At 37.0% G+C, this 24,839-nt stretch overlaps 1 protein-coding gene across 2 annotated transcripts; it reads right to left on the bottom strand.

Annotated features, from left to right (window-relative positions):
• Positions 1-4,652: 4,652 nt before the first annotated feature.
• On the bottom strand, positions 4,653-24,805 carry GEMIN2 (gem nuclear organelle associated protein 2). 2 transcript variants are annotated; one of them, XM_048220031.2, is made up of 10 exons: positions 24,621-24,805; positions 24,152-24,236; positions 22,666-22,755; positions 21,521-21,580; positions 18,932-19,045; positions 17,230-17,274; positions 16,760-16,828; positions 12,194-12,304; positions 10,216-10,274; positions 4,653-5,077 (listed from the first exon to the last, which is right to left on the bottom strand). In XM_048220031.2, the coding sequence occupies exons 1-10, from the start codon at positions 24,755-24,757 to the stop codon at positions 5,038-5,040; spliced, it is 810 nt and encodes a 269-aa protein (XP_048075988.1). In that variant the 5' UTR covers positions 24,758-24,805; the 3' UTR covers positions 4,653-5,037. The 2 variants fall into 2 exon arrangements, with proteins under 2 accessions (XP_048075988.1, XP_048076021.1); XM_048220064.2 differs by having other exon boundaries at positions 24,506-24,783.
• Between the last annotated feature and the right edge of the window lie 34 nt (positions 24,806-24,839).

Raw genomic sequence — 24,839 nt, 5'->3', positions numbered from 1 at the left:
GTTATAGGTTACTGCACATGCAATGTATAAATATACATGATTGTATCAGACCGGAAAGTTACAAGTAAATTGTACAGTAGACGGAGATTTTTGACATTTAGCTTTACATTATTTGGGTTTTAAAATAATCATCGCCACAATAAGGGTATTTCTATTTGAGGTGAGAAATGACGATAATCAGTGATTTTTAAGCTATGTGTTTTTGAGTCCTAGGGTTCACAGAGTGACCTCGGCTGAGAGTTGGGTTGGGGCAGGGTACAGGCCTGAAGCTAGCGGAAGTCAAGGAGGCCACCTAGCAGAGGCCTTGGGTTAGGGAGAAAGGCATTACAGAGAGTGCCATCTGCAGAGAGGATTTATTGAACATCAAGATGCCCAGTGCCACAGAGAAGAGATTGTTTACTACATGAAAGACCAGCCAGTGATACAGATCATCAAGTATTTAAGCCACTTGTGCCTGAGGAACCAGGTAAGCCATTGTTTTCTCTTTCAAAAGGGGTACTCTGTGGGTCATCAGCTATAGATCTAGCAGAAGAAATGTTTTACTCTCGCACAAAGTTGTATCGAGCCTCATCCAAACTGCCCTTTTTAGATAATAACCCCTTCTTTGAAGCAGGAGTTCTTGGGAGGAATGTTGGAGAAAACTTTCAGGACCCATACCTGGGACGGGATGGGACAGTGGTGAAAATTCATTTCCTCATGGTATAGGGTTCTGGTTTTTTGTTTTTTTTGTTTTCCTTTTTTAACCTTTTGGGGGCCATGGACTCTTATTTGGCAGTGTATTGATGTTTTTGAATTCTTCACTCTTAATGTACAAATAAAATACATAAGGTTACAAAGGATTATTTAAATATATATATATATGTATATATATATGGAAGTTAAAGTTAATCTTTTAATAAAGATCAGTATGATGGCTGTTGTTTAGCTTGCCTAAGAACTTGTGGGGTGGTCTGTTGGCTCAGTTCCTTCCATTTATAGATCATATATAGGGAATGCTGGAAAGTAATGCAAACACCTGTGTCACCAATGTGAGAACATACTCCCACAATGTTGGGTGTTGGCTTCCAGGCCCATGGTTAGTTGGCACCAGAAGCTATAGACAGGAAGGTCTGCAGTCACACATGATCTAGAGGTAGGTTTAATAGCTCCCATACTTTGAACTACTGTGTGAATATTCTAAAACATCTGCAACTACAATTTCATATGAAAACATTTAGGACTTCTGATGCTAACAAAGTCACAGGTATCGACGAATGCTGCTGTGGTTTGTTCCCTATGTTTATAACGGAAGGAAATGCTAAGTAGCAGGAGGATGGTAAAAATAGAGATATAATTTTTTCCCATTCAAGTTCATGGACTGCAGGTTAAAAACCTATTAAGAGGGGTGCCTGGGAGGCTCAGTCAAGCATCTGCCTTCGACTCAGGTCATGATCCCAAGGTCCAGCTCCCTGCTCAGTGGGGAGTCTGCTTCTCCCTCTTCCCCTCCCCCTGCTCTCATGCTCCCTCACTCTCTTGCTCTCAAATAAAAAAAATCTTTAAAAAAAAAACCGTTAAGAGGGATAAAATCATAAAATTGATGTAAACATTGAGATTATGTAAATAGCACAATGCCTGTTGTGTGTATATATGGAAATAAAGAATATCACACAGAATATTCTGGTTTATAAGCCTTTTGCAATTAGAAAGTAGCTTAGATTTCAGTATCCTCTTGCATGATTTCATCTTAATTATAGTTATCACGGGCCCTTAATGAATAGCATACCTGTTTTAAAGAACAGAGGTATTTTTCAAAAGTAGAAAACTATACTGTATGGGGGTGATGGGGTGGCTCGGTTGGTTAGGTGTCTGATTCTTGATTTCAGCTCCGGTCATGATCTCAGGGTTGTGAGATTGAGCCCTGCATCAGGCTCCATACTGGGCGTGGAACCTGCTTATGATTCTCTACCTCTGCCCCAACCCCTTCCCTCTAAAAAAAAAGTGAACAAAAACTAATACTGTATGAATGACAAACTTCAATAGCCTACGTAAAACTGTTTAGTCAGTAGCTTCTACTAACGGTAATGACAGCTTGATCTCTCCTTCTAGCAATCAAACCTCATAAGAGGACTTAGGATTGGAGATGTCATCAGAATCTTAGTCCATTTGGGGGTGCCTGGGTGGCTCAGTTGGTTAACTATCTGCCTTTGGCTCAGGTCCTGATCCTGGAGTCCTGGGATCCAGTTCCGCATTGCGCTCCCTGCTCAGTGGGAAGTCTGCTTCTCCCTCTGCCCTTCACCCCGCTTGTGCTCTCTCATTCTCTCTCAAATAAATAAATAAATAAATAAAATCTTAAAAAAAAAAAAAAGAATCTTAGTCCATTTGGGCTAGCTACTATGACAGAAAGCATAGACTGGTGGCTTATAAGAAGCAAATTTATTTCTCACAGTTCTGGAGACTGGGAAGGCCAAGGTTAAGGCACCAGGAGATTCAGTGTCTGGTGAGGAGGGCTTGCTTCCTGGTTCACAAGATTTTGACTGTGTCCTCATTTGGCAGAAGGGGACTAGCTAACTGGGGTTTCTTTATAAGGGGACTAATCCCATTCATGAGGACAGAGCTCTCATGATCTAAAAATTACTTCCCAAAGACTCTGCCTCCTAATACTATCACTTTGAGGGTTATAACTTGAATATATGCATTTTGGGGGGACATATTCAATCCACAGCAGGACCCAACATGCAGTGACGAAAGGAAGCAAAATCCGAGATCCAAGGTAACCGGGTGAATTGTTTCACAGTCCCACTAGAATATGGCTGTAGGATGGAAGTTCACTCAGGCCCTCAAACTAATTGCAGAAACTGGAATTGGCACAATTTGGGGGGTCATCAGTTAAACTGGACACAACCTATAAAAGCTTTTCAAAGTGCTCAGAGAGAGTGTGTGCACATGCTCATGCGCACCTGTGGGGGGAGGGGCAGAGGGAGAGGGAGAGAGAATCTTAAGCTCCAAGGGTTAGTGTGGAGCCCAATGCAGGACTCGATCTCAGGACACTGAGATCATGACCTGAGCCAAAATTAAGAGTTGGCTGCTTAACCAGCTGAGCCACCCAGTTGCCCCTCAAAGTGGTCTTTGAAAAATGAGTGTTGTGATCAAATATATTTTGGAAGTCCATCCTCTTTTGTAGATTTTAAAGATTTATTTATTTTAGAGCAAGCGAGTGAGCGAGCGAGAGCATGCATGCACAAGAGGGAGGGGAAGAGAGAGAGAATCTCAAGCAGACTCCATGCTGAGCATGGAGCCCAACACAGGGCTTGAACCCAGGACTCTGACATCATGACTTGAGCCAAAGGCAGATGCTTAACCGAGTCACCCAGGTGCCCCCTTTTGTAGATTTTTAATGCACATTAATGGCATGTTACAGGTTCTGAAAAAAAATCAAACAATAATTAGCTTAATTTTGTTTAACCTCATATTTGATTACAGTACCGTTTTTTTCAGAAACACTAACAGCTCGTATAAATCAATAATCTAAGGTACATTTAGGAAACATTTTTTTAGAACTTTGGTGGGAATTTGGTAATATGTATTGCAAAATATAATCTTGACATGAACACAGGTCAACTTGATCTTTCTCTGTAATTTCTGAAACATTTTTTCTTTGTTCTCGGATGCTAGAACTGATAACCTGAACCACTTTTAATCTAATTCAGCCTCCAACTAGGCTTATTCTGCTAAGAGAGACGGATGAAATAATCTTATTTTATGTTACTTATTTTTGAAGATTTTATTTATTTGAGAGCAAGATTGAGAGAGATCACAGATGGAGAAGCAGACTTGCCACTGAACAGGGAGCCCAATGCAGGACTTGATCCCAGGACCCCGGGATCATGACCTGAGCCGAAGGCAGATGCCCAACCCACTGAGCCACTCAGGTGCCCCAGATCTGCAGGTATTTCCAATCCCCTTTTCCTTTTCTTCCCCCCACCCCCGCCTTTTCCTTTTCTACCTCCTACTGGAAAGACTGGAAAGGCTTACAATTTTATTTCTCCACCTTCCTCGGAGCTAGGGATGATCATGTTACACACTTGTGGCCAACAAATGAATACGTATCTGCTGTGAATTTCTGGGGAAAGTTTTGCTGTTATGATTATCAGATGTGGAAGGCTATGAATCCTTCCCCCTTTTTCAGTCTTGAATACAGACACATTGCCTTGAACTGCAGTGGCCATCTTGTTACCAAAAGGGAAAGACCACAATACTCTCAGAGACATTGGTATTGTGCAGTCACTGACCCAATGCCAGTAGCCAGCTCCTCTTGACTTCTGGTTATGTGAGAAAAATAAATCCCTACTGAAAAAACATTGCTACTTGGATCTTCTGTTAAAGTAGAAAATATTCCTACCTGATAAAGAAATTTTAAGTGATATGAACAAGAGATCTGACAGACAAAACAGTGGACTTATTAGGGTATTACAGAAAATGATTTAAGGAAAAGTTTTGTGTAATAAAGTGGTTAAAAAGTATGGAGCTTAGAGGGAAAAAATTTTGATTAGTTTTGTTGCTATGAAAACATTTGCCACTTAATCAAGATTATCTTAATTCTAATACTAAGGACATTTATCCATTGTCTTTTGTTTTGTTCAAGAGTCAAACAAGATTTTAATAACCAAAACACATTTTCAATAAGAGTTTATGTGTATTTATGTAAAGAAACAATGAAAAAGCACCAAGGATCTCTGTAAAATTTCATCATACAGTTTCTGAACGGGATGCTTCATCAATAAATGGCACTCAATTTGTTTTAAAAGCATGTAATAACAGAAAACTGTTTAAACTGTTCATAAAAAAACTGGCTGGTTGGGATTTTCCAAAGAATACTTAAGATACTCAAATCAATACAATTTATCTTCTGAATGTCAACTTGAGATGCACAGGTTAAGATGAAGACCCTTCAAATAATGTTGAAGATGTGATTCAGTTCTCACTTGAGTTGTCACTACATCCTCAAGACTCAGGCTGCCTTCACCACAGGTATCTTCTATCCCTGAGACACCAGCAACATCAAGATGGCTCATCAGCTAAATCACGTTGGTCAAAATACCTAGTAAAAAAAGAATTTCATGTATGCTTAAAAATATTAATAGCAGCACTACTTGTAATAGCAAAACACCACAAATAACCCTAACATCCATCAATAAGGGCATTCGTTGACTAAACGATGGTATATCTGCACAATGGAAGACTGCGGCTTTCTATAAGCCTCTTTTTTAGAAAAAGGAATGAGGAAAATACACTGCTATGTAGTATGACTTCTAGGATTTATTAAGTGAAAATGTATGTTTAGTATGTTACCTTTTGTAACGATGCGTAGGAATGCAGACAGATTTATATATACTTGCTTGTACTTTTAGAGAGAAACAGTGAATGGAAGGATAAACCAAAAATTAATAAAATGGAAAACTACAGAAGGGAGAAAGGGTAGAGAGGATAAAGGTGGGTTCTAAAATATTTCAAATGTACCTTGAGTTAAAATTTTAACTTTGAACAATGTAAATATTTTATGTAATTATAAAACAAGGTTAAATAAAAAAGAAAATCACCAAACCCAACCAAATGAATCTTCTCATTTATCATTTGCTGTTAAAATCACACAGAGGAGAGTAATTTCAAGTGATCTTAAATGTGATGTTCTGGTATATGTCCCTAGTGATATATACCAGAAACAAAAAGAACTGCAAAGAATTCTTAAACTGATTTCAATAGTTGCACTATAAGTAACACTGTTAGTATATTTATTCTGAAACTATTATGTGCATATTATAGGATAAAGCCAGTAACTGTTAATGTCAGAAACCAGAATTTTCAGCAGAGGAGAAAAGAAACATAAATAAAAATCATATAATCTTAAATCAGAACTGAAATTTCAATTTGAACTCATGATTTCATTTTTCTCTTTCTAAAAAATATGTACTTCCATCTCTGGTCATTGAAAAGGCCGAAAGGCAATGACCAATCTAGTAACAGCTAGCTTCCCTAATTCCAAATTGGGGACTCTAAATACCATTTTCTACTTTAAAAGAGGAACTAGCACTCCTGGGGAAAAAAGACTGATTCCAGATCTGGGGCCAGAAATGTCTAAAATACATTTGAACCATCTAGACATACCTGAAAGAAGCATGAAAGACCACCAGGGTTATATAGAACAAAAAGCACAGGAACTGACCTGATGGGTTCCTTCTGGCCAAAGATGGAACAGTTTCACCATCAACAAGAATAATGACTGCAATATCCCTTTACCCGAATGCAGTGATCAACTTCATCACACTAAAAGTGGGACAACCAGACATTATGTGCCTCCTGATGTGCACCACAGCACCCATGGAGTCTTGCCAAACCAACAAAAAAACACTATATATGATAATCAAGCCTTTATTTTGTTATTTATTTTTTTTTAAAGACAGCCTGTTAGAAGACCTGCTTTTTTTTTTTTTTTAAGATTTTTTTTTATTTATTTGATAGACAGCCAGCGAGAGAGGGAACACAGGCAAAGGGAGTGGGAGAGGAAGAAGCAGGCTCCCAGCAGAGGAGCCTGATGTGGGGCTCGATCCCAGAATGCCGGGATCACACCCTGAGCTGAAGACAGATGCTTAATGACTGAGCCACCCAGGCGCCCCAATCAAGCCTTTAAACCAACCTACCTACCAGCTTACAGAAAATATGGGGGATAAATGAACACACTAAACACCATCACGAAGATACTACTGTTTTTTCGACAAATAAATGGCAGAGAAATCCAGGAAATTGATGGGAAGACTCAAGTAACATATCAAACAAAAGCAATGAGTGCATTTTACTTGGATCCTGATTTGGGTTTTTTTAAATTAGGTTTTTGTTTTTTTTTTTAGCAATTGATTATTTTCTGTCAACCTTATTTCCATTTTGTTTGCCTTTGTGAAAGAGCAGCTTAAGACTGCTCAGTGATTGTTCCTACGAATTCAGTGGCCTGAGCAGTGGCAGCTGTAGGCTAGTCTTCAGTGGCAGGCTGAGCACTCCAGTTTTCATTCAGTAGGGAACTGTCTGTGACCAGTCTGTGACTTCAGGCTGAGTAGTAGTAAACCCAGGAGCTAGATCAGTCCATTCACCCTGAAAGTCCTCCTTGGTCAAGCCTTTTCATCAGCGGCCTGCTCTTCCTTTTCAAGCTCTTCAGGATCTCTGTAGTAGTAGAGATCAGGCATGACTTTGCATGGGTGTTCACGGGAAATGGTGCCAAGCATGCACAAACTTCCCAGGCCAGGATCCACCACATCAGACCAACCGAGTGAGCTCCCTTGCTGTTACAAGAGATGGCAGTGTCCATGTAGCGCAGAGCAGTCTGTGTTACACAGAACAGTGGTAGGCAGGTTAACATAAGACACCTCTGTGAGAGGCTGTGGGCAGTCCTGGCTCCAGGAAGGCTGCCTGGATCTGGTTAGTGGGTTCCAGAGGTGAAGCGGCCAACAGTAGGGAGTGGCTCCAGTAGCAGCAGCAAACTTCAGCACAGCTCGCTGGCTAATATTTCTGGATGACAGGACACTGACATCAGCTGGGTTTTCAGTGGCAACAATGGCACGAGCTGCCAGCAGAAGCATCTCCCAGGTTCTGTCCAGATTTTTTTTTTTTTAAAGTAGGCTCCACACCCAGAATGGAGCCCAATGTGGGGCTTGAACTCATGACCCTGAGATCAAGACCTAAGCTGAGATCAAGAGTTGGATGCTTAACCGACTGAGCTACCCAGGTGCCCCTCTCTTTCAATTTATGATGTAGATACTATCACTTTTCCTTCTGTACATGTACTGCTCCATTTGGATGTCAAGGTTGGTGCCACCTAAGTCGGTTCCTGCTGTGAGGAATTTGAGGACATCTTCCTCCTACATTTGCAGGATATCAAGGGCTCTGGACATTGTGAAAGCTTCTCTTTAAGTTACCATGGGAATGCAGAACAAGAGCATGTGTTCGGACCTCTCCCTGGCTAGTGTGGAAAGGGAAAGAGTTGGATCCCGATTTGAATAATTCAAATGTAAGAAGACATTTTGGGACAATTGAGGCGTATGAAACATGAACTGGGCATCAGATAATACTGTGGAATTATTAAATTTATTAGGTGTGATACTAGTTTTAGAGTCATGTTTTTAAAAGATCCTAATCACTTAGATACACTAAAACAAGAGAAATGGCATGTCTGAGATTTGTTTAATATACATCAACAAAAAGGATGAGACAAATGAACATTGTGGTGAAGTTAATAAATGTTGAACTTGGGTGACGGATTGCTTGGGGCGGGGGTGGGGGCGGGCGTCTATTATTCTACCTTCATATATGCTTGAAAATATCAATAAGCAGCTTAAAACATTTTTCATTGATAAAATAATTAAGGTGGTTAACATATGGCTATTAGATCCCATTTGAATGGGATTCCACTCATTTGAGTAGGTATTTCTATCAATTAGCCATTTTTGCCTTAAAGCTATAAAACAAACAAGACCAACAACAACAAAGAAACCCACAAGAGACTTATAACGATATTTGATACTTATATTGAAGTGGCTACAGCAAAGAGTCAAGGTCTATGTTATCTTTTTTCAAACGTGCTAGAATCTTCTTTAAGTCTTTTCTTCTTTTTTTTAGAGAGTGCCCACTGTGTGGGACAGAGGAAGATAGAGAGAGAATTTTAAGCAGACTCGACGCCAATGTGGGGCTCCATCTCAGGACCCTAAGATCATGACCTGAGCCAAAATCAAGAGTCGGCGCCTAACCAACTGAGCCACCCAGGTGCCCCTCTTCTGCAAGTTTTCTTAAGTGAAGCCTATAGTTTAAGAAAATTTTCTAGCCTAGAACTTATCTTCCATTTTTACGTAATGTTTTGAGGGGAAAAAAAATAACCATGACCAATCACTTGGATATTTCTTTTCTAATAACTGCACATTATAAAATATCAGTGAATTACTAGTCAGATGATATGTTTAAGTCTCTGGTTTCATTCAGTAATAGTTTACTGAACCTTAATTACTTAATGTTTCTGAACCTGTGTCTTCAGTCTGTGAAAGTGAAAGAAAAAACTCTGAGTTGCAAGGATTAAAGACCCAGTATACATATTGCCTAGGGCTCTCATTTAATCCTTATTACCAAAAGATGAGGTAGTCTGATAAGGGCATAGTCCAGAGCTTAGCTGTGGAACAAAGCTGCCTGGTTTTGGATCCTACCCTACAATTTACTAGCTTCGTGATGGCAGGAAAGTTATTTTATCTCTTTCTGCCATGGTTTCCTCATCTGTAATTGATAACAATACCTACCTTCTAAGGATTAAATGAGTTTCTATTATGAAGTACTAAGAAAAATACTTGGCACGAAGTGCCTAGTTAAGTATTAATTATCACCAGCAGCATAATTATTATAGATTGAGAAACTATGTGTTGAATACTCTGAAAAAGTGTTTTGTTTGAGGAAGGATAACGGACACAGATCATTTACCTTCCCAATATTTAAATATAATATAAAGCTTTAAAAAGGTAGGACTGGCATTAGACTAAAAACACTGACCAATGTACAAAAATTTTTAAGTCCAGAAAGAGATCTAAAATAAATGTGTGCATGTATATGTGTAAGTATAATACACACATACTCATACACTTGAATTCAGAATATGAGAATGTTTTCAGATAAATTCCAGGTGGAATTTCAATGTAAGAAATGAAATTGAACACATATTAAATAAAAATATGTCCTAACTGAAAATGAATAAAGAACACAGGCAATTAAAAATGCAACAAAATGAAATACTTTCAACCTCACTGGTAATTAAACAAATGCAAATAAAAATAACTTGGATCTTTTTATTATTAGAATGGAAATATTTATATCAACCAAAAATGCCCAGTGTTGAATAGGAGATGGGCAGTCTCACTGACACTTTCATTGGAACACAGAAAGGTGTGAGTTTCTGGAAGGCAAACTATTAATAAATATCTCAGTTTTAAAAGTACATGCATGCCCTTCAACTTATTTCTAGGAGTATGCCCTTAGGAAATAATAGAGCTATAATGTATAAGGATCTACACTGCAGAATTACAGAGAAAACTCAAAAAAAAGGGAGTTGTGATGCATACAATATTTCCTTATACCTCAATTTCCTCTGCCTGAAAATGAAAACAGTATTTTCTATTAATAACACTATTATAAAGCAAGGAGTCAAGGATTACTCACCTGCTAACCAGGCAGATTAATAAATTCAAAGCAGGAACCCGCTCATCATCTTTGTTGTCCTAAAGAAAAAAAAAAAATCAGAAAAATGTAGAGTGTTCTCCCTAGCACTTCTGAAACAAATTTCCTTTTAAGATGCAAAATATGAAAATTTTATTAGATAATAATAATCACATGGAAGTGGAAAACCTCAAAGAAAATGGAGAAAACTGTAGCATTAACAACCCCTGAGAAACATCTGACATGATTTTTTAAAATATTTTATTTATTTGTCAGAGAGCGAGCAAGCGTACAAACAGGGGCAGCAGCAGGCAGAGGGAGAAGCAGGCTCCCCACTGAGCAGGGAGCCCAATATGGAGCTCAATCCCAGCCCCCTGGGATCATGACTGGAGCCGAAGGCACACACTTAACTGACTGAGCCACCCAGGTGTCCCCTGACATGATTTTTAAAAGAAAGGTCATCAACAGGGAAAAGAAAGAGTTGAAGGTTCAAAGCAGACTAACTTGGGAGAGAGATTTTTCCTGGTTCCAACTAGAGGAGCAAAAAAACCCCCCTATGTCCTAAATAGACAGTAGTGAAGACAAACTATATAAAAATATTTTAAAGAACTTAACTGAGGAGTGAAATCCTGGCTTCTAGCATAAGACATACCAGAAAATACTCCAGCAGATCAGGGTTCTCAACTATGATGGAGGTAGTTACTGAACTATATGTTTTATAAAGTGGTCTTACAGAGTGTGAAGTTTATTTTTTATACATTTCAAGATATAGTTACAATAACCTATTGAGTAATGTTATAACAGACATGTCACGTGTTAATTCAAACTTGGGACACACTTCCATAATGTTAGTCTACTCAACTCTATGTGTCAAGCACTATATGGAACAAAGCTGAATAAAACTATTACCTGCTTATAGCAGAGAAGATGAAATATCCATACTAAATTTAATGAAAGGAAAAATGTGTTAAGTGCCCATAAAAAAGTATGAAGTATACTGGAAAAACAGGATGAAGAAATTCTTTTTAATTATTAGGATCAGAGAGAGTATCATAGAAAGGGGTGGAATATAAGCCAGATTGTGAAAAGTAAATGGTATTTAGATGCAGACTGGAAGAGTGACAAGACACTTCTGTAGAGGAAATAAAGTCTAGGAACAAAACATGTGAAATATTTACTGAGTAGCAAGTACATTTTGCTTGGAGTACAAGCCATAGAAGCTAGTTTGGCCCATATGATGGATGTTTAACAAAAATATTTTTGAGTAGTCAATAGAGAACAAGCATTATACATTTTGTGGAAGGGAAAGGAGAGATGAAAGAAAAAAATCACAAGTGGACTTAAGCTGGCATAAACTTATTTATACTGTAATGCTGCAGGCATGAGTTAGTGAAGCGTCTGACTGGAGAAATTCAACACAATCTTCACGCCAGAGACTGTTGACCACTGTAGCTTCCTGTTTTCCCTTACTCTTTAGCAAAGGAAGCTCATTTTTACCTAGGCACACTGTCCCCCAGCTAAAAGTAAACATTTCCCATAGTTCTTTATGGCCAAGTGACTAAATTCTGGCTAAATGAGCTATATATAGAGCTAGGTGTGCTTGTGGAACCTCTGGGAAGCTTTGTTAGAGGACAACCTTCTCTTCTTTCTAGTTCCTATAACCGAATATAATGGCTGAAACTCCAGCAGCCATCCTGGACCATGAGTTGAGCTTGACAATGGAAGCCACATGAGGGAGGACTCAAAAGCCTGGGTTATTGCCATCTTAGATTTGCTCTGTCCACCTGCAGACTTCCTTTATCTAAGAAAAACATGTCCATTTTATTTAAGCTACCGTTATTTTGGGCTTTTTAAAATTATGTGGCTAAATCTAATCTTGACTAATAAAATAGTCCACATTTTCCTATTTCAACGGAATCCTTTTTTATCAGCACATAAATCAATGAGTGCTTTCAATCTGAAATTGTAAGTTGTAACTTACCACTAAGAGCCTTACTTCAGAGCACCTTCTTGCAAGCTGCCGGATCAGTGAATGAGCCTCAGGTAACAAAGGTTTTTCAAGACAAGCCAATAAAGCATAAAGCCACCTTCCCTAAAAAGGATTTTAAAAAGTAGTAAGTAGCAAATACTGTACTATAAGTTTATTTTTTAAAATGTCGAAAGTTGTGTCTGGTTATTTGCTATGAATAAATTAATGTAACAATAACTGTATTATGTTTGGATATAGACAACAAGGGATCATCTAGACAGCCAGCTGGTATCTTTTGTATCTTCTTACTATAGACACAGAACACTGGACACTTCAAAATACCCTTATTTCCAAAGAGTTCATTTCAGAGATTCTTAATTGAAGTCCTAATTTATAGTAGAAAACTATATTAAGATGTGCATAAATCCTTGCAAAAATTAAGACATTTTTTTCCCTTACCCTTTACAGATAGATACACAAATACTTTTATAACTTTATAACTTTGCCCCGTGTCTATACAAAGGAACTATACTCTAGACGAAATAATGTTTTGAGGGGCACCTGGCTGGCTTGGTCAGTAGAGCATGCGACTCTTGATCTCAAGATTCTGAATTCAAGCCCCACGCTAGGTGTAGACATTACTCAAAAAAAATAAATCTTAAGAAATTATAAAAAAAATGTTTTGATACTTCTGTAAGTATCATGGCAAACTAAATCTATCCCCATCCTTTTTTTTTTTTTTTTTAAAGTAGGCTCTATGCCCAGCGTGGATCCCAATGTAGGGCTTGAACTCACAACCCTGAGATCAAGACCTGAGCTGAGATCAAGAGTCAGACACTTAACTGACTGAGTCACCCAGGCACTCCTATCCCTATCATTTTTTAAAATGGATTTTTTTTCAATTACAAAAGGAAGAAATACTCAATGCAGAAAAACTGAAGAATACAAAACACATAGAGTAAAAAACACACCTGCAATCCCACCATCCAGGTAAAATTTCTACTAATTTAAAAAATGCTAATTTTTATCGTTTTCATATATATATGTACAACTTTTAAAAAGTAAAGTTCCACTATTGTAGTAACATTAATAATGTGGTAATAACATTTTGTAGCCATCTTTTTTTACTTGCAATACACAATAAATATCTCCCATGTTGTTAAATGGGATTAATGAGGGAATGTTATTAATCTCAACATAGCACTTAGATAAATACTCTTTAACCAAGCACTTATCATAGTTTCCTGTCACTGCTGGTTTGTTCTTTCTTTCCCCAAACTCTGTGAAAGTATAATGATAGATATTATACCCCCAGGACCCAGTCTAGAATTGGAGCACAACAGGAGCTTAAATTAAAATATTTGTGGAATGAATGTTCCATTCTGGATGCACCATAATTTACTTAACCAGTTTCCTACTCTTGAGCACTTAGGTTTAATTTGTTGCTGTTACATAAGAAACAGTGTGATGAATATCCTTAAAGTTTCAGAGCATCTCTGATTGATTTTTTAGGCTAAATTCCTAGAAATAAAATTATAGCATGTTTATAAATATTTCTGAGATATAATCAATAAATTGTATCCCAGAAAAGTTATATCAAATTATATTTCCACCAGCAGTGTATATGACTGAGTTTGTTCTGAGCAATACATCACTTTGGAGAAATCTAAAGAATATTAAAAAATGTTTACACAGCAATTCATGCAACAAACTAAATTAGCTCCTCAAGCTACCCCAAATCAGTAAGACTTTTTCTAAACAAAAGATTCACATCCAAGTTTCTTTTATAAATAGTAAGTGGAATTCTCTTCTATATCATAAAAGCTATTAAACATTTAAACTTGGCTCAAATTCTCAGGGCTACATTTACGGTATATAACTGGCATTCAGGTTTCAAATGGTGCTTAAACCTCTACTGATTGTCTAAGATGTATTTATACTGAGAGGTGCCTTTTCTTAAAGCCAGTGAGCACTCTGTGGCAATACTAAAATGTAAAAACAAAACCCAAAACAAAATAGCTGAAGCTATTGCTTAATACCTTCACATCTGGATTAAAAACAAGGCTGTATTTATTTCTCAAGAAAAAATTAATCGCAAGTAAAGACATTTAAAAAAAGAGATCCATTTTCCTTTTGCTAGTTTACGATAAGCAAACCTCATGATACAGGTTTTTATACACTGATATTCTCAATAGTAGAGTTCTGACAGTACGGTTAATTGGATAGAGAAACTGAACACTGTTGATTTAAGAGACAGACTGACTCAAGGTTAGAATCAAAGGATTAATTAGGTTAAAATTTAGTAAATCAGTTGTCAGTTCCTCTGGCAAATATAAGTACTTTTTGGTAGTATGCTCTCACTAATAAACAGGAAAAGTCAAACTTATCACCCTCTTTAGAAGTTAAAAAAAAAAAAAAATCCAAAAAAATCTTACAACAAAAAGTTTAAAAAATAAAGTTTAAAGGAAGAGAAGGAAAACAGGTCCGGTAATACTGCTAATAGGTCACTATCAGAGAGAAAGAACGGATATAGAATTTAAAGTTCAATATCCAGATGCCAATGAACAAGTAATATGAATATGAACAAAGTTATCTACTGAAGGTTGACCTAATATACCAATGATGGGAAAAATAAGTCAGTTTCACTGACATTCAAGAAAATACAAATTATATTTACTTTGAAGTACTACTATAAATTCACTAAATTTGAAAGCAAACAGAACTTATGTGAGATTGAACAATATGGAATTACTGATGATCAAATGTTTTTAACCTACAAAATCAGCAAATGCACATGGTTCAACTTAAAGTGGAGCCGCAGGGAAAAATAAGACTCCTTTGCCAATGGCATTATTAACTGGTTCATTCCTTTTGGAAAGCCATGTAGCAGAATATAACAAAAGCTTATAAAACCCTGATCCAGTAATTCTACTCTAGCAATATCCTGAGAAAATAATTAAAATGAAATTAGTATAAATGTTTATAATTTAGTCATGATTGTAAAATAGAAGAACCCAGATGGTCAATAATGAGAGAATCAAAGTAAACTATGAGACATTAAGACAATGGAAATTATGTGAATTACATTATCATATAGAAATATATATATGAAATGTGAGCTAGAAAACCCAGAATAATATATTAATTATACTATGTAAAAAGACATGTTTGACCACTGAATCAGAAACAATGATTTTATCTATCTATTTTTATTTATTTATTTTTAAAGTAGGCTCCATGCTGGGCATGGAGCTCAATGTGGAGCTTGAACTCACAACCCTGAAATCATGACCTGAGCTGAGCTCAAGAGCTGGATCCTTAACCATGGTCTTGAAATCAAATTCACAAAAGAATATCAAATACCAACACTAATAGCAAGTACTGTGTGCCAGGCATTACTCTAAGGACTTTGTATATAACTTCTTGAATCCTCTAATAACCTACGAGTTGTTATTTGCATTTTACAGACAAGGAAACTGGAGCACATAAGGATTCAGTACTTGCTTAAGGTGACACATATCCTAACTGGCGGAACGGAGATTCACATCCCAGCAAGCCGGCTATACTCTTAACAACCCTGCTGCACTGCCCCTCTACTTTAGTTTTATATTTACAGCTCCTTTTTCACCTTCAAAAATGGGTTACTTTGGTGGGCATTATACAAATGAATTATCTGCTTAATCCCCTGGTAAGAAATTTTATTATCCCTTGAAATTAGATTTAGTTTTTAGAAACACAGATTTTTTACAGTTAAGGATATTTGGAAAAAAGTGTACCTGAGGCTCCAAAGCTCCCTGTCAAAGCATAAGATATAATCTTTGCCCTCCAGAAACTTATAGTCTGCTGGGAGAAACAGATAAACCAACACTGCAATAAAATGTATAAGTTTTTAAGCCTGCCATCCAGCCAAGTGGCTTAGATAAATCTCTTACATTAAATATAATGATCATATTCTTTATCACTAGATTTTCATTTTTCGTTTTTGTATTTTATTCTTTTAAATCTCTACTATATAACATGTACATTTAAAGGGAAAAAATTAATGTTTAAAGTCACTGTTTCTGAGGCACCTGGGTGGCTCAGTAGGTTGAGCGTCTGACTCTTGATTTCAGCTCAGGCCTTGACTGATCTCAGGGTCTTGAGTTCAAGCCCCATGTAGGGCTCCAAGCTGGGCATGAAGCCTCCTTAAAAAACAAACAAACAAAAACAACACATACAAACACACAAGAAAAGAAAATGCATTTCAAATTTCTTTAAGCCAGCACTACTCAAAATTGGATGTCCAGACTGGATGTCAGTCGGTGACCTATTTGTTATTGGACTGCAGTGAGATAAGGTGCTTCTCCCAGGATACAAATCAACTCTTTAGTTGACTTTTTCCAAGGCAAATCTTTCTCAATGAAAGAAATAGTATGTTGATTTGCACTCTACTCTTAAGTTATCTCACTGCAAACAAGCACAGTTTGCATTGTACACAGTTATACATACAGGTATAATACACACATATTCATATCTCATATATAAAATAAGTATATATAATTTTGTCAGAATTATGAAAATAAAAAGATGCAATACTACCAATTCCGGAGTAAAATCTCTTTCTCCAAACCAATTACTCAGATATTCCAAGACACTAGTTACTGTTGCCTAAAAAGGGGGGAAAGGGGAGATGGAAGAAATGTATTAGTAATAAAACAAAGACAAATTCAACATGGGTTGAAATGTATATAATTGAATAGTTTAGCAACATGATTTAGCATGAGCTCTAGAATTAGATCAAACTGGGATTAAACGCCATGCTGCCAGTAGAACTTGCTGAAAAACCACCTACAAGTCCCTTAACTTTCAATTTTGCTTCCTAATCTATAACAAGTAGACATTAATAATAATTCTCCATATAGGATAGTATTGGGAATTAAACAACAACTGTTAAAAGAGGTTAGGACAGGGCTTTACATACTGTAAGTATTCAATAAATGTGTTCATATATTCTCATACACACTGGAAACAAAAAAATACACACATCCTTATTATTAGACGGATTTTACCTGATTCATTCTGCTAACAATACTAAGCAAGGGAGGAAAACCAATCTGAAAGAAAAATAAGACTGAAATTTACTAAATGGTATTATAAAGGGTGCTTCATTGTTTTCAAACTGGTGAATTTTTTACCACACTTTTTAAAAACAAAGAATAACAGGAAATTCCTTCACAACCCATTATAATAAAACATTCCATCAACTATTATGTTGGTAATACCTCAAAAAATGTTTTGCTATTTGAATATATAAATTTAAAAATAATGACTTTAGTAATTAAAATATGAAATTTCTTAAACTGATACTACGATACTACTGATACTATATTAACATGCTGCACACACTTTTTCAAAATCTTCAGCTAAAGTTAACATTTTCAGGAATTAAGGGTACTCAGAGTAATTTTTTTCAAACCTAATCTGATTCAATTAAAAAAGTATTTTGAAGTTTAATGCTGGGAGCCCTCATTATAAAAATAGCACTGACTTTAGAGAAAGTTAAGAGGATATGCATTAATTTGGCCTTCCTAAATGGTTCTTCCACATGGTGTATTTTACTTGTATATATTTTGTAATAACAAGCTAAATAAGGAAGTTTTAATTTTTCTCAAATTTTACATTTTAAAATGTAACATACATTAGGGGTTTTATCCAAAAGAACAGATTGTGTAAGAAACAGGGCCAAATTAGTTCACTTACATATCTGAATCTATTTACACTCTACCACCATGTGTGAGAGTGCCTATTTTCCCAGCCATTGTTAACACAGCCTATCATATTTCCTTTGCTAATGGCAGCTCAGTGGAGTTATGAGTTATATTTCTATTATGAGTGAATATGGCATCTTCTCGTATAACAGCAATTCACATTTTTCTTTCTGTGAGTTATTTATATCCTTTGCCTTTTCTGTTTTAATTGGGTTCTTGGTCTTTTAGTGCTTTTTGGAGTTTTTGTTTGTTTGTTTGTTTTTAAACAAAGCCCAATGTAGGGCTTGAACTCATGACCTCGAGATCAAGACCTGAGCTGAAATCAAGAGTCGATGCTCAACCTACTGAGCCACCTAGGCACCCAATTTTTAGAGCTTGTACATTTTTTGGTTCAATTACTTTTAAATGGGAAAAACACACACACTGTGGGGACAAGAAGCAGTTGGCCACATAATTTATGATTAGAATAAAGCCATGGGAAATTTAAATATACCTTCAACACCTCATCTCCAGAATATGAAATCTACAAGCATTTTTAAGCACCTAATTGTGTCATGTTTCCCTTTGTTTCCCTGACTACTCAAAACTCAAAACCCATGTTTAATCATTAATAAAACAAAAAACAAAAAAAAAACCCCTGAATCCTATCTAACTCATGAAGTCATCACATAGCTAAAACCTAAGAGATATGAAACCCACCTAAAAAAAGTCACAGTACATTGTTTCAGAAACTGGGCTGCACATTTTCAAGTTAAAGAGCCAATTAACTAGGTCACAGGTTGACAAACATTTTCTGTAAAGAGCCAGACAGTAAGTATTTTAGGTTTTGCAGGCCACACACTGTCTCAATAACTTAGTATTATAAAAAAAAACACTCTTAGCTCATGGGCTGTACAAAAACAGGCTAAAGACTAGATTTGGCCTAGGCTGTAGTTTGTAGAATCTTTGTATTCAATCATGCACCAAAAGTAGAACCCTTTTTGTTTATCCACAGATCACCTACTTGCACATAATCGATTCCAGGACCTTCATTTGTAGCTGGTCCAACAGCGCCTTCAGCACATAACCTTTCACCCAGACAAAATTTTTTCCAGCCTTCTTCATCTTCAGATTTTGGCTAAAATGAAAGAAAAAAAAGAGAATTATTTCTTTTTTTTTTTTTTAACTGAATAGTAAAAAAAGAAGTCAAGTCCTCTATAGTCCTATCACTTCAACAGAAAGATATGGTGCCTGTTACAGGCTGAATTTTGTCCCCCCAAAATTTGTATGTTGAAGCCATACCCTCCAGTATCTTAGAATGTGACTGTATTTGGACAAGCCCTTTATAATGGATATTAAAATCAGGCTTTTAGGGTGGGCTTTCATCCAATCTGACCGATGTCCTTATAAGAAGAGGAAATTTAGGGGCACCTAGATGGTCCAGTTAGTTAAGCATCCAACTCTTGGTTTATGTTCTGGTGGTGATCTCAGGCCTCAAGTCAGGCTCCACGCTCAGTGTGGAGTCAGCCTGAGAGTCTTTCCCCTTCTCCCTTTGCCTCTCCCCACAGCCTCCCTCACAGGTGTACACTCTATCTCTAAAATAAATACATCTTAAAAAAAAAAAAAGGAAATGCAGAGGTAACAAGAGGCACCTGAGATGCTTGTGCACATAGGAAAGACCATGTGAGGGCACAGCCAGATGGCCACCTGCAAGCTAAAGAGGCCTCAAGAGGAACCAAACCTGCGAATACCTTGATCTTAGACTTCTAGCCTAGACAACTATGAGAAAATAAATTACTGTTTGCTATAAAACCCAGTCTGTAGTATTTTGTTATGGCAGCCCTAGCAAATTAATACAGTGCTCAAGTGTTACACATTATGTGTTTAGTTTGGATCACGCTTTAATGGACACTGACAAACAAGGATTTGTTCAAGAGGGTGATAAAGATGGAAACTGGTATGGGAAAAAAATGCACTGAAAGCACGTACAAGAACGAAGGATGTTTAGACCAGGGAAGGAGACAGAATTACATGCTTCACATGCTTGGAAGGGCAGTCCAATCAAAGAAGGAATAGATTGATTTTACACTAACAAATGCAAGAACAGTGGGGAGAAGCATTAACAAAACAATTTTTATTTGTACACGACACTTTGCACATTACTTTCCACAGGTGTAGTTTTCTCCCCCTGAGGATAAATAGCTTTCATTAGATTCTCAGGACAAACATGAGACCCCTGAAAGGTTAAAACCTATTGTACTAGAACACTGTATCTGCCCTTTCCCTTTATTCCATTAGGTCAGAGACTATTTCTATTTCAGGTAACACTGAATACCCTGATTATTAAAGATAGCAGGTGCTTAATAAATGAATAAATCAATAAATAAATGTTTATATTTACCTAGTTGCTTTAAATGTCAGATCATTTTATTTACATAACATTTACTTTTGCTATGATGAACATGCTATTGCTATTAATATTTCACTGTTTTGATGGATCATAATTTATTCAATTATGTTCATTTACATTTTTGACAAAATTATATTGTCATAATGTTACCGATGCAGCTTCTTTTTGAATTATTAAGCATGTACCCAAAAGTCCCTACACTGAGCAAGAAAAAAATGTTATCTACTCACCTACCCTCTCTACTACTACCCCCTTCTCCCAGGAGGCCTCATAGCACAGGGAAAAGCTTTAGAGCCAAACTTTGGTTTGAATCTCAGCTATACCTTTTATGAGTTAAATGATCTTGGGCAAGTGATGTTAGCTCGTTTCACAGTTTTCCTAGAGCAGAGCTTTCAATTGGTATGGAGAAGCAAGTAGAATCCATATACTGAATTTCTCAGCTTTCAGCTTGTAGTCCAGACTCCTCCATTTATCCCAAGGTGTTACTTTGTAAAAGATATTAGGAAACACTGCCTAGAGGAAGCTTCTAAAGTCTGAAGTCTATGAACTACTTGAAACTGGGAGCAAAACTGTGTGCTTTGGTGCGCACAATTTTTCCTCTGAAGATAAACAAATAGCTTTTGTGTGATTCTCAGGAAGAATTTGAGACTCCCTAAAAAGTTAAAAGTCTTGTTCTGGAACAATGCATCCATCTCTTCTCCAATTCCCTTTTTTATTCAGTAGTCCAGATACAACACATCTCCTGAAGTTGAAAATTAGATTACCTAAACTGACAAAGCACAGAAAATACTACTTTCTAATATGCACAACAGGCTTTACTAAAGTGTCACTGGTATTGGCATCATTACTTCACCAGGAAAATCCAATAAACCCTTATTCAATCTTTTTGTAAATACTTAAAATGCATTTATTTTCTAAAAAAGCAATGTGTAGAAGAACCCTTAAAAATTTGTAGAGGCTGAACAATTACCTATTCAAAGTCTCTCAAGATGCTATGGATTAAAACTTATAAAAATAACAACCTGCATTACTGCTTCTATACTTTTAAGGCTACTAATATAACAGAATTGTTTCTATTAAGGGGCAATGAAAAAGAACAAAAATAATATAAACTAAGTAAGTGAATCTTTAAAGACTAGCATTAAATATGGACTATTTCAAATAGGTACACACTGTACAATTTAAACAAAGAAACTTACATACCATGGTCACGTTACTGTCTAACTGTTGTGATTTCCAGTGATTTCTATGTCTGATCACACTCTAAAGGAAGAAAAGTTAGGCAAGTGATCTTCGGAGAATGAATAACTGAAAAGAAATCAATTGTGCAACATCCTAGCAATCCTGAAACTTGGAAGACATGTTTCAAACTGTATTATGTCCAATGATTATAATCTGGTAATTGATTAATAAATATTTTAACTTTATCCTTCAGCATAATGCATCTTGGGTCTCCTGGGTAGCTCAGTCAGTTAAGCAACTGACTCTTGGTTTTGGCTCAGGTAATAATCTCCTGGGTTGTAGGATCGAGCCCCTCCTAGGCCTCCACGCTCATTGCTCACTGGGGAGTCGGCCTGAAGATTCTCTCCCTCTGCTCCTCCCCCCCACTCAAATGCCTGCCTGCATGCGTGTACATGCTCTCAAATAAATAAATCTAAAAAAAAAGAAAGAAGAATGAATCTTATTATTCCAACTACAGTCTAGGAACAGAAATAAATCTTGAGGGAGGAAGGTAGGAAGGGGTCTAATTTTTATTTAAAATTCAATTAGCCAACATATATTACATCATTAGTTTCCAATGTAGAGTTCAATAATTCATCAGTTGCATATAACACCCAGTGCTCATCACATCACGTGCCCTCTTTAAAGCCCATCACCCAATTACCCCCTCCCCCACCCACCTGCCCTCCAGCAACCCTCAAGTTTGTTTCCTATAGTTAAGAGTCTCTCGGGGCGCCTGGGTGGCACAGCGGTTAAGCGTGTGCCTTCGGCTCAGGGCATGATCCCGGCGTTCTGGGATCGAGCCCCACATCAGGCTCCTCCGCTATGAGCCTGCTTCTTCCTCTCCCACTCCCCCTGCTTGTGCTCCCTCTCTCGCTGGCTGTCTCTATCTCTGTCAAATAAATAAATAAAATCTTCTAACAACAACAACAAAAAAAAAAAAAAAAAAAAAAAGAGTCTCTCATGGTTTGTCTCCCTCTCTGATGACTTCCCGTTCAGTTTTCCCTGCCTTCCCCTACAGTCCTCTATGCTGTTTATTACATTCCACATATGAGTGAAACCATATAATAACTGTCTTTCTCTGGTGGAAGGGGTTTAATTTGAATAAATAATTAAAGTACACTTACCTGTCGAACAGATGAAAACTGTGCCACTTGTTGTTGTTGCCACTGAAGTGTGGGAGAATATCCTTCAGGAGCAGGCTGGCATCCTGAAAGCTATAAATTAGTTCATAAATATTAGAATCAGTGTTAGTGTTATAACTAGAATCTCACGCCTCTGCAAAATAAAAGCAGAATCAAGATGAAGAGTAGTAAAGTAAATGATTAAGCTTATATAAGAAAGATACTATACTTCTTGCAGATTCAAAAAAGTAGGCCCTTCACTTTATTATTTATGTCCAAGTTTAAACGTTAGGAAAAGATCCTTGTAGAGTCACTTCAATAAGAGCAATCTGGAATGGTTCATAGTTGGAGTTTCTAAACTAAGAAATCTAAATTATATGAGCCCTGAAAATATAATTAGTCCTACCTTTCTATAATAGAAAAACAAAGAGATATATCCAAAATAAAGAATTTTGGTATGGGCAGAATGTACTCAAATAATCTAAGACACTTGACTTTACAAAGGCAACTTTAGCTTCCTAAGACAGCACAACAGTTCAAAATTGATGACAGACTGCCTTGAAATAAAAGTGTACTTTTCAAAAGCTAGGTATATAAGACATTCTCGTCCATCAACTAAAAATTTCTGAAAATAAATTATATGAAACATTATAGTATCGGAGTTAAAATATCCTGATAATAAACATAAGATAAAAAATTACTTGGAACATAAAAGGAAAAGGACCTATCACAATTTAAAAACTGCTGCTCTCCTTTGACCTTAGGTTAAATAGCACGACCTCAGAGAGACCTTCTGCGACAACTCCACCTTGTTACTTACTGGTCTTTATACAACCTAATTTTCTTATCAACAGTCACAATAAATAATTAGTTTGTTTGCTGGTTTACTCTCTGTCTTCCAAAGGAGAATGTAAACTCTACTAGGGTCGGGATTTTTGTGTCTAATTCTCTGTTGTATTCCCAGTGCCTAGCACAACCTAGTTGCTTAATAAAAAATACACTGGATAAATAAATGAACAAAAACGGTCAAGATGTGCAAATAGACAGAAAAATGTAACATACTTGAGTATTTCTTCTTAAAAACAAAACTTAATCAAATTCACAACATGCAAACTACAGTAAATAACATTAAACACCAGTCCAAGAATAATTATGAAGACAAGTGGAAAAAGGTTCCCTAAAAATAAATGATAACGTAAGTAACCTATTTAAAGAGTCCTTTAGGACTGCCCTAAAGTATGATGAGTCTCCACGAATGCCAGGATTACTGACAACCTCAGTTTTTTGACTGACAACCTCATTTACAACAGTAAATGCCAACTGTCCTTTTGGGGAAAAAGTACAACCTAATGTCTAATGTCACTGGGAGTAGTCAAATCTTACATATATCATAAAGATACTGTGGGATACCATAGGAAAAGCACCGATCTTTCCATTTGGGCGGGGGAGGGGGAAAGGGGTGAATCCCCCGCTGGGTAATAAAACTCACAGAAACATTCACACTTTGCTTCCTTTTCAACTTCTTTGGGTCAATTTGAGCTACCACAACATCTGGACATTGAGCTGCTTCGATCCTACAAATAAGTAATAAATGCAAGAAATGTGAGTACGGCTGTGCTTTGTTCATGTGTAGTAAAACGAGCGGTACATTTCTACGGTTCTTTACGAAATCAGAAAAAACGTTCAGAATTGCAATTGACGTAGTAAACAATATATTTCCGAAATTAACTGGATTGAAAGCAAGGAAATCTAGAAGTACACATCTGGACACAGGTAAACAAAATAAGTTCATAAAAACTCGCCCAGATAAAGATATAATCAAGTGATATTGATTCGACCCTACCTCGCGTGAGACCGGGAAGGGCAACAGAGGCGGGGCTTTATTACACTTAGGAGTCGAGCTGTGCCCAGGGGCATAGCGGACGACCAGCCCACCCGCACAGGGTCGAATCACTCACTGGACCCGCCTCAGGTATTCCTGAGGCGTCCTCGGGGGTACGGAGGGATCAAAACTTTCTGTCAAGTCGCAGGGCTCCACTGGCAACAGCCTGGGCATCAACTCTTCTACTGCAGACTCCGCGGGTATCCACGCCATGGTTTTTAATCCAGCCAGTCCCACTCAGCGCATGCGCCAAATCTAGGTCACGGCGCAGGCGCAGAGGGAGGCACCTTAGGCG

The sequence above is a fragment of the Ursus arctos genome, unplaced genomic scaffold (genome assembly GCF_023065955.2).
Source record: "Ursus arctos isolate Adak ecotype North America unplaced genomic scaffold, UrsArc2.0 scaffold_37, whole genome shotgun sequence".
Classification (NCBI taxonomy): domain Eukaryota; kingdom Metazoa; phylum Chordata; class Mammalia; order Carnivora; family Ursidae; genus Ursus; species Ursus arctos.
This window is presented reverse-complemented; position numbering and strand designations above follow the sequence as displayed.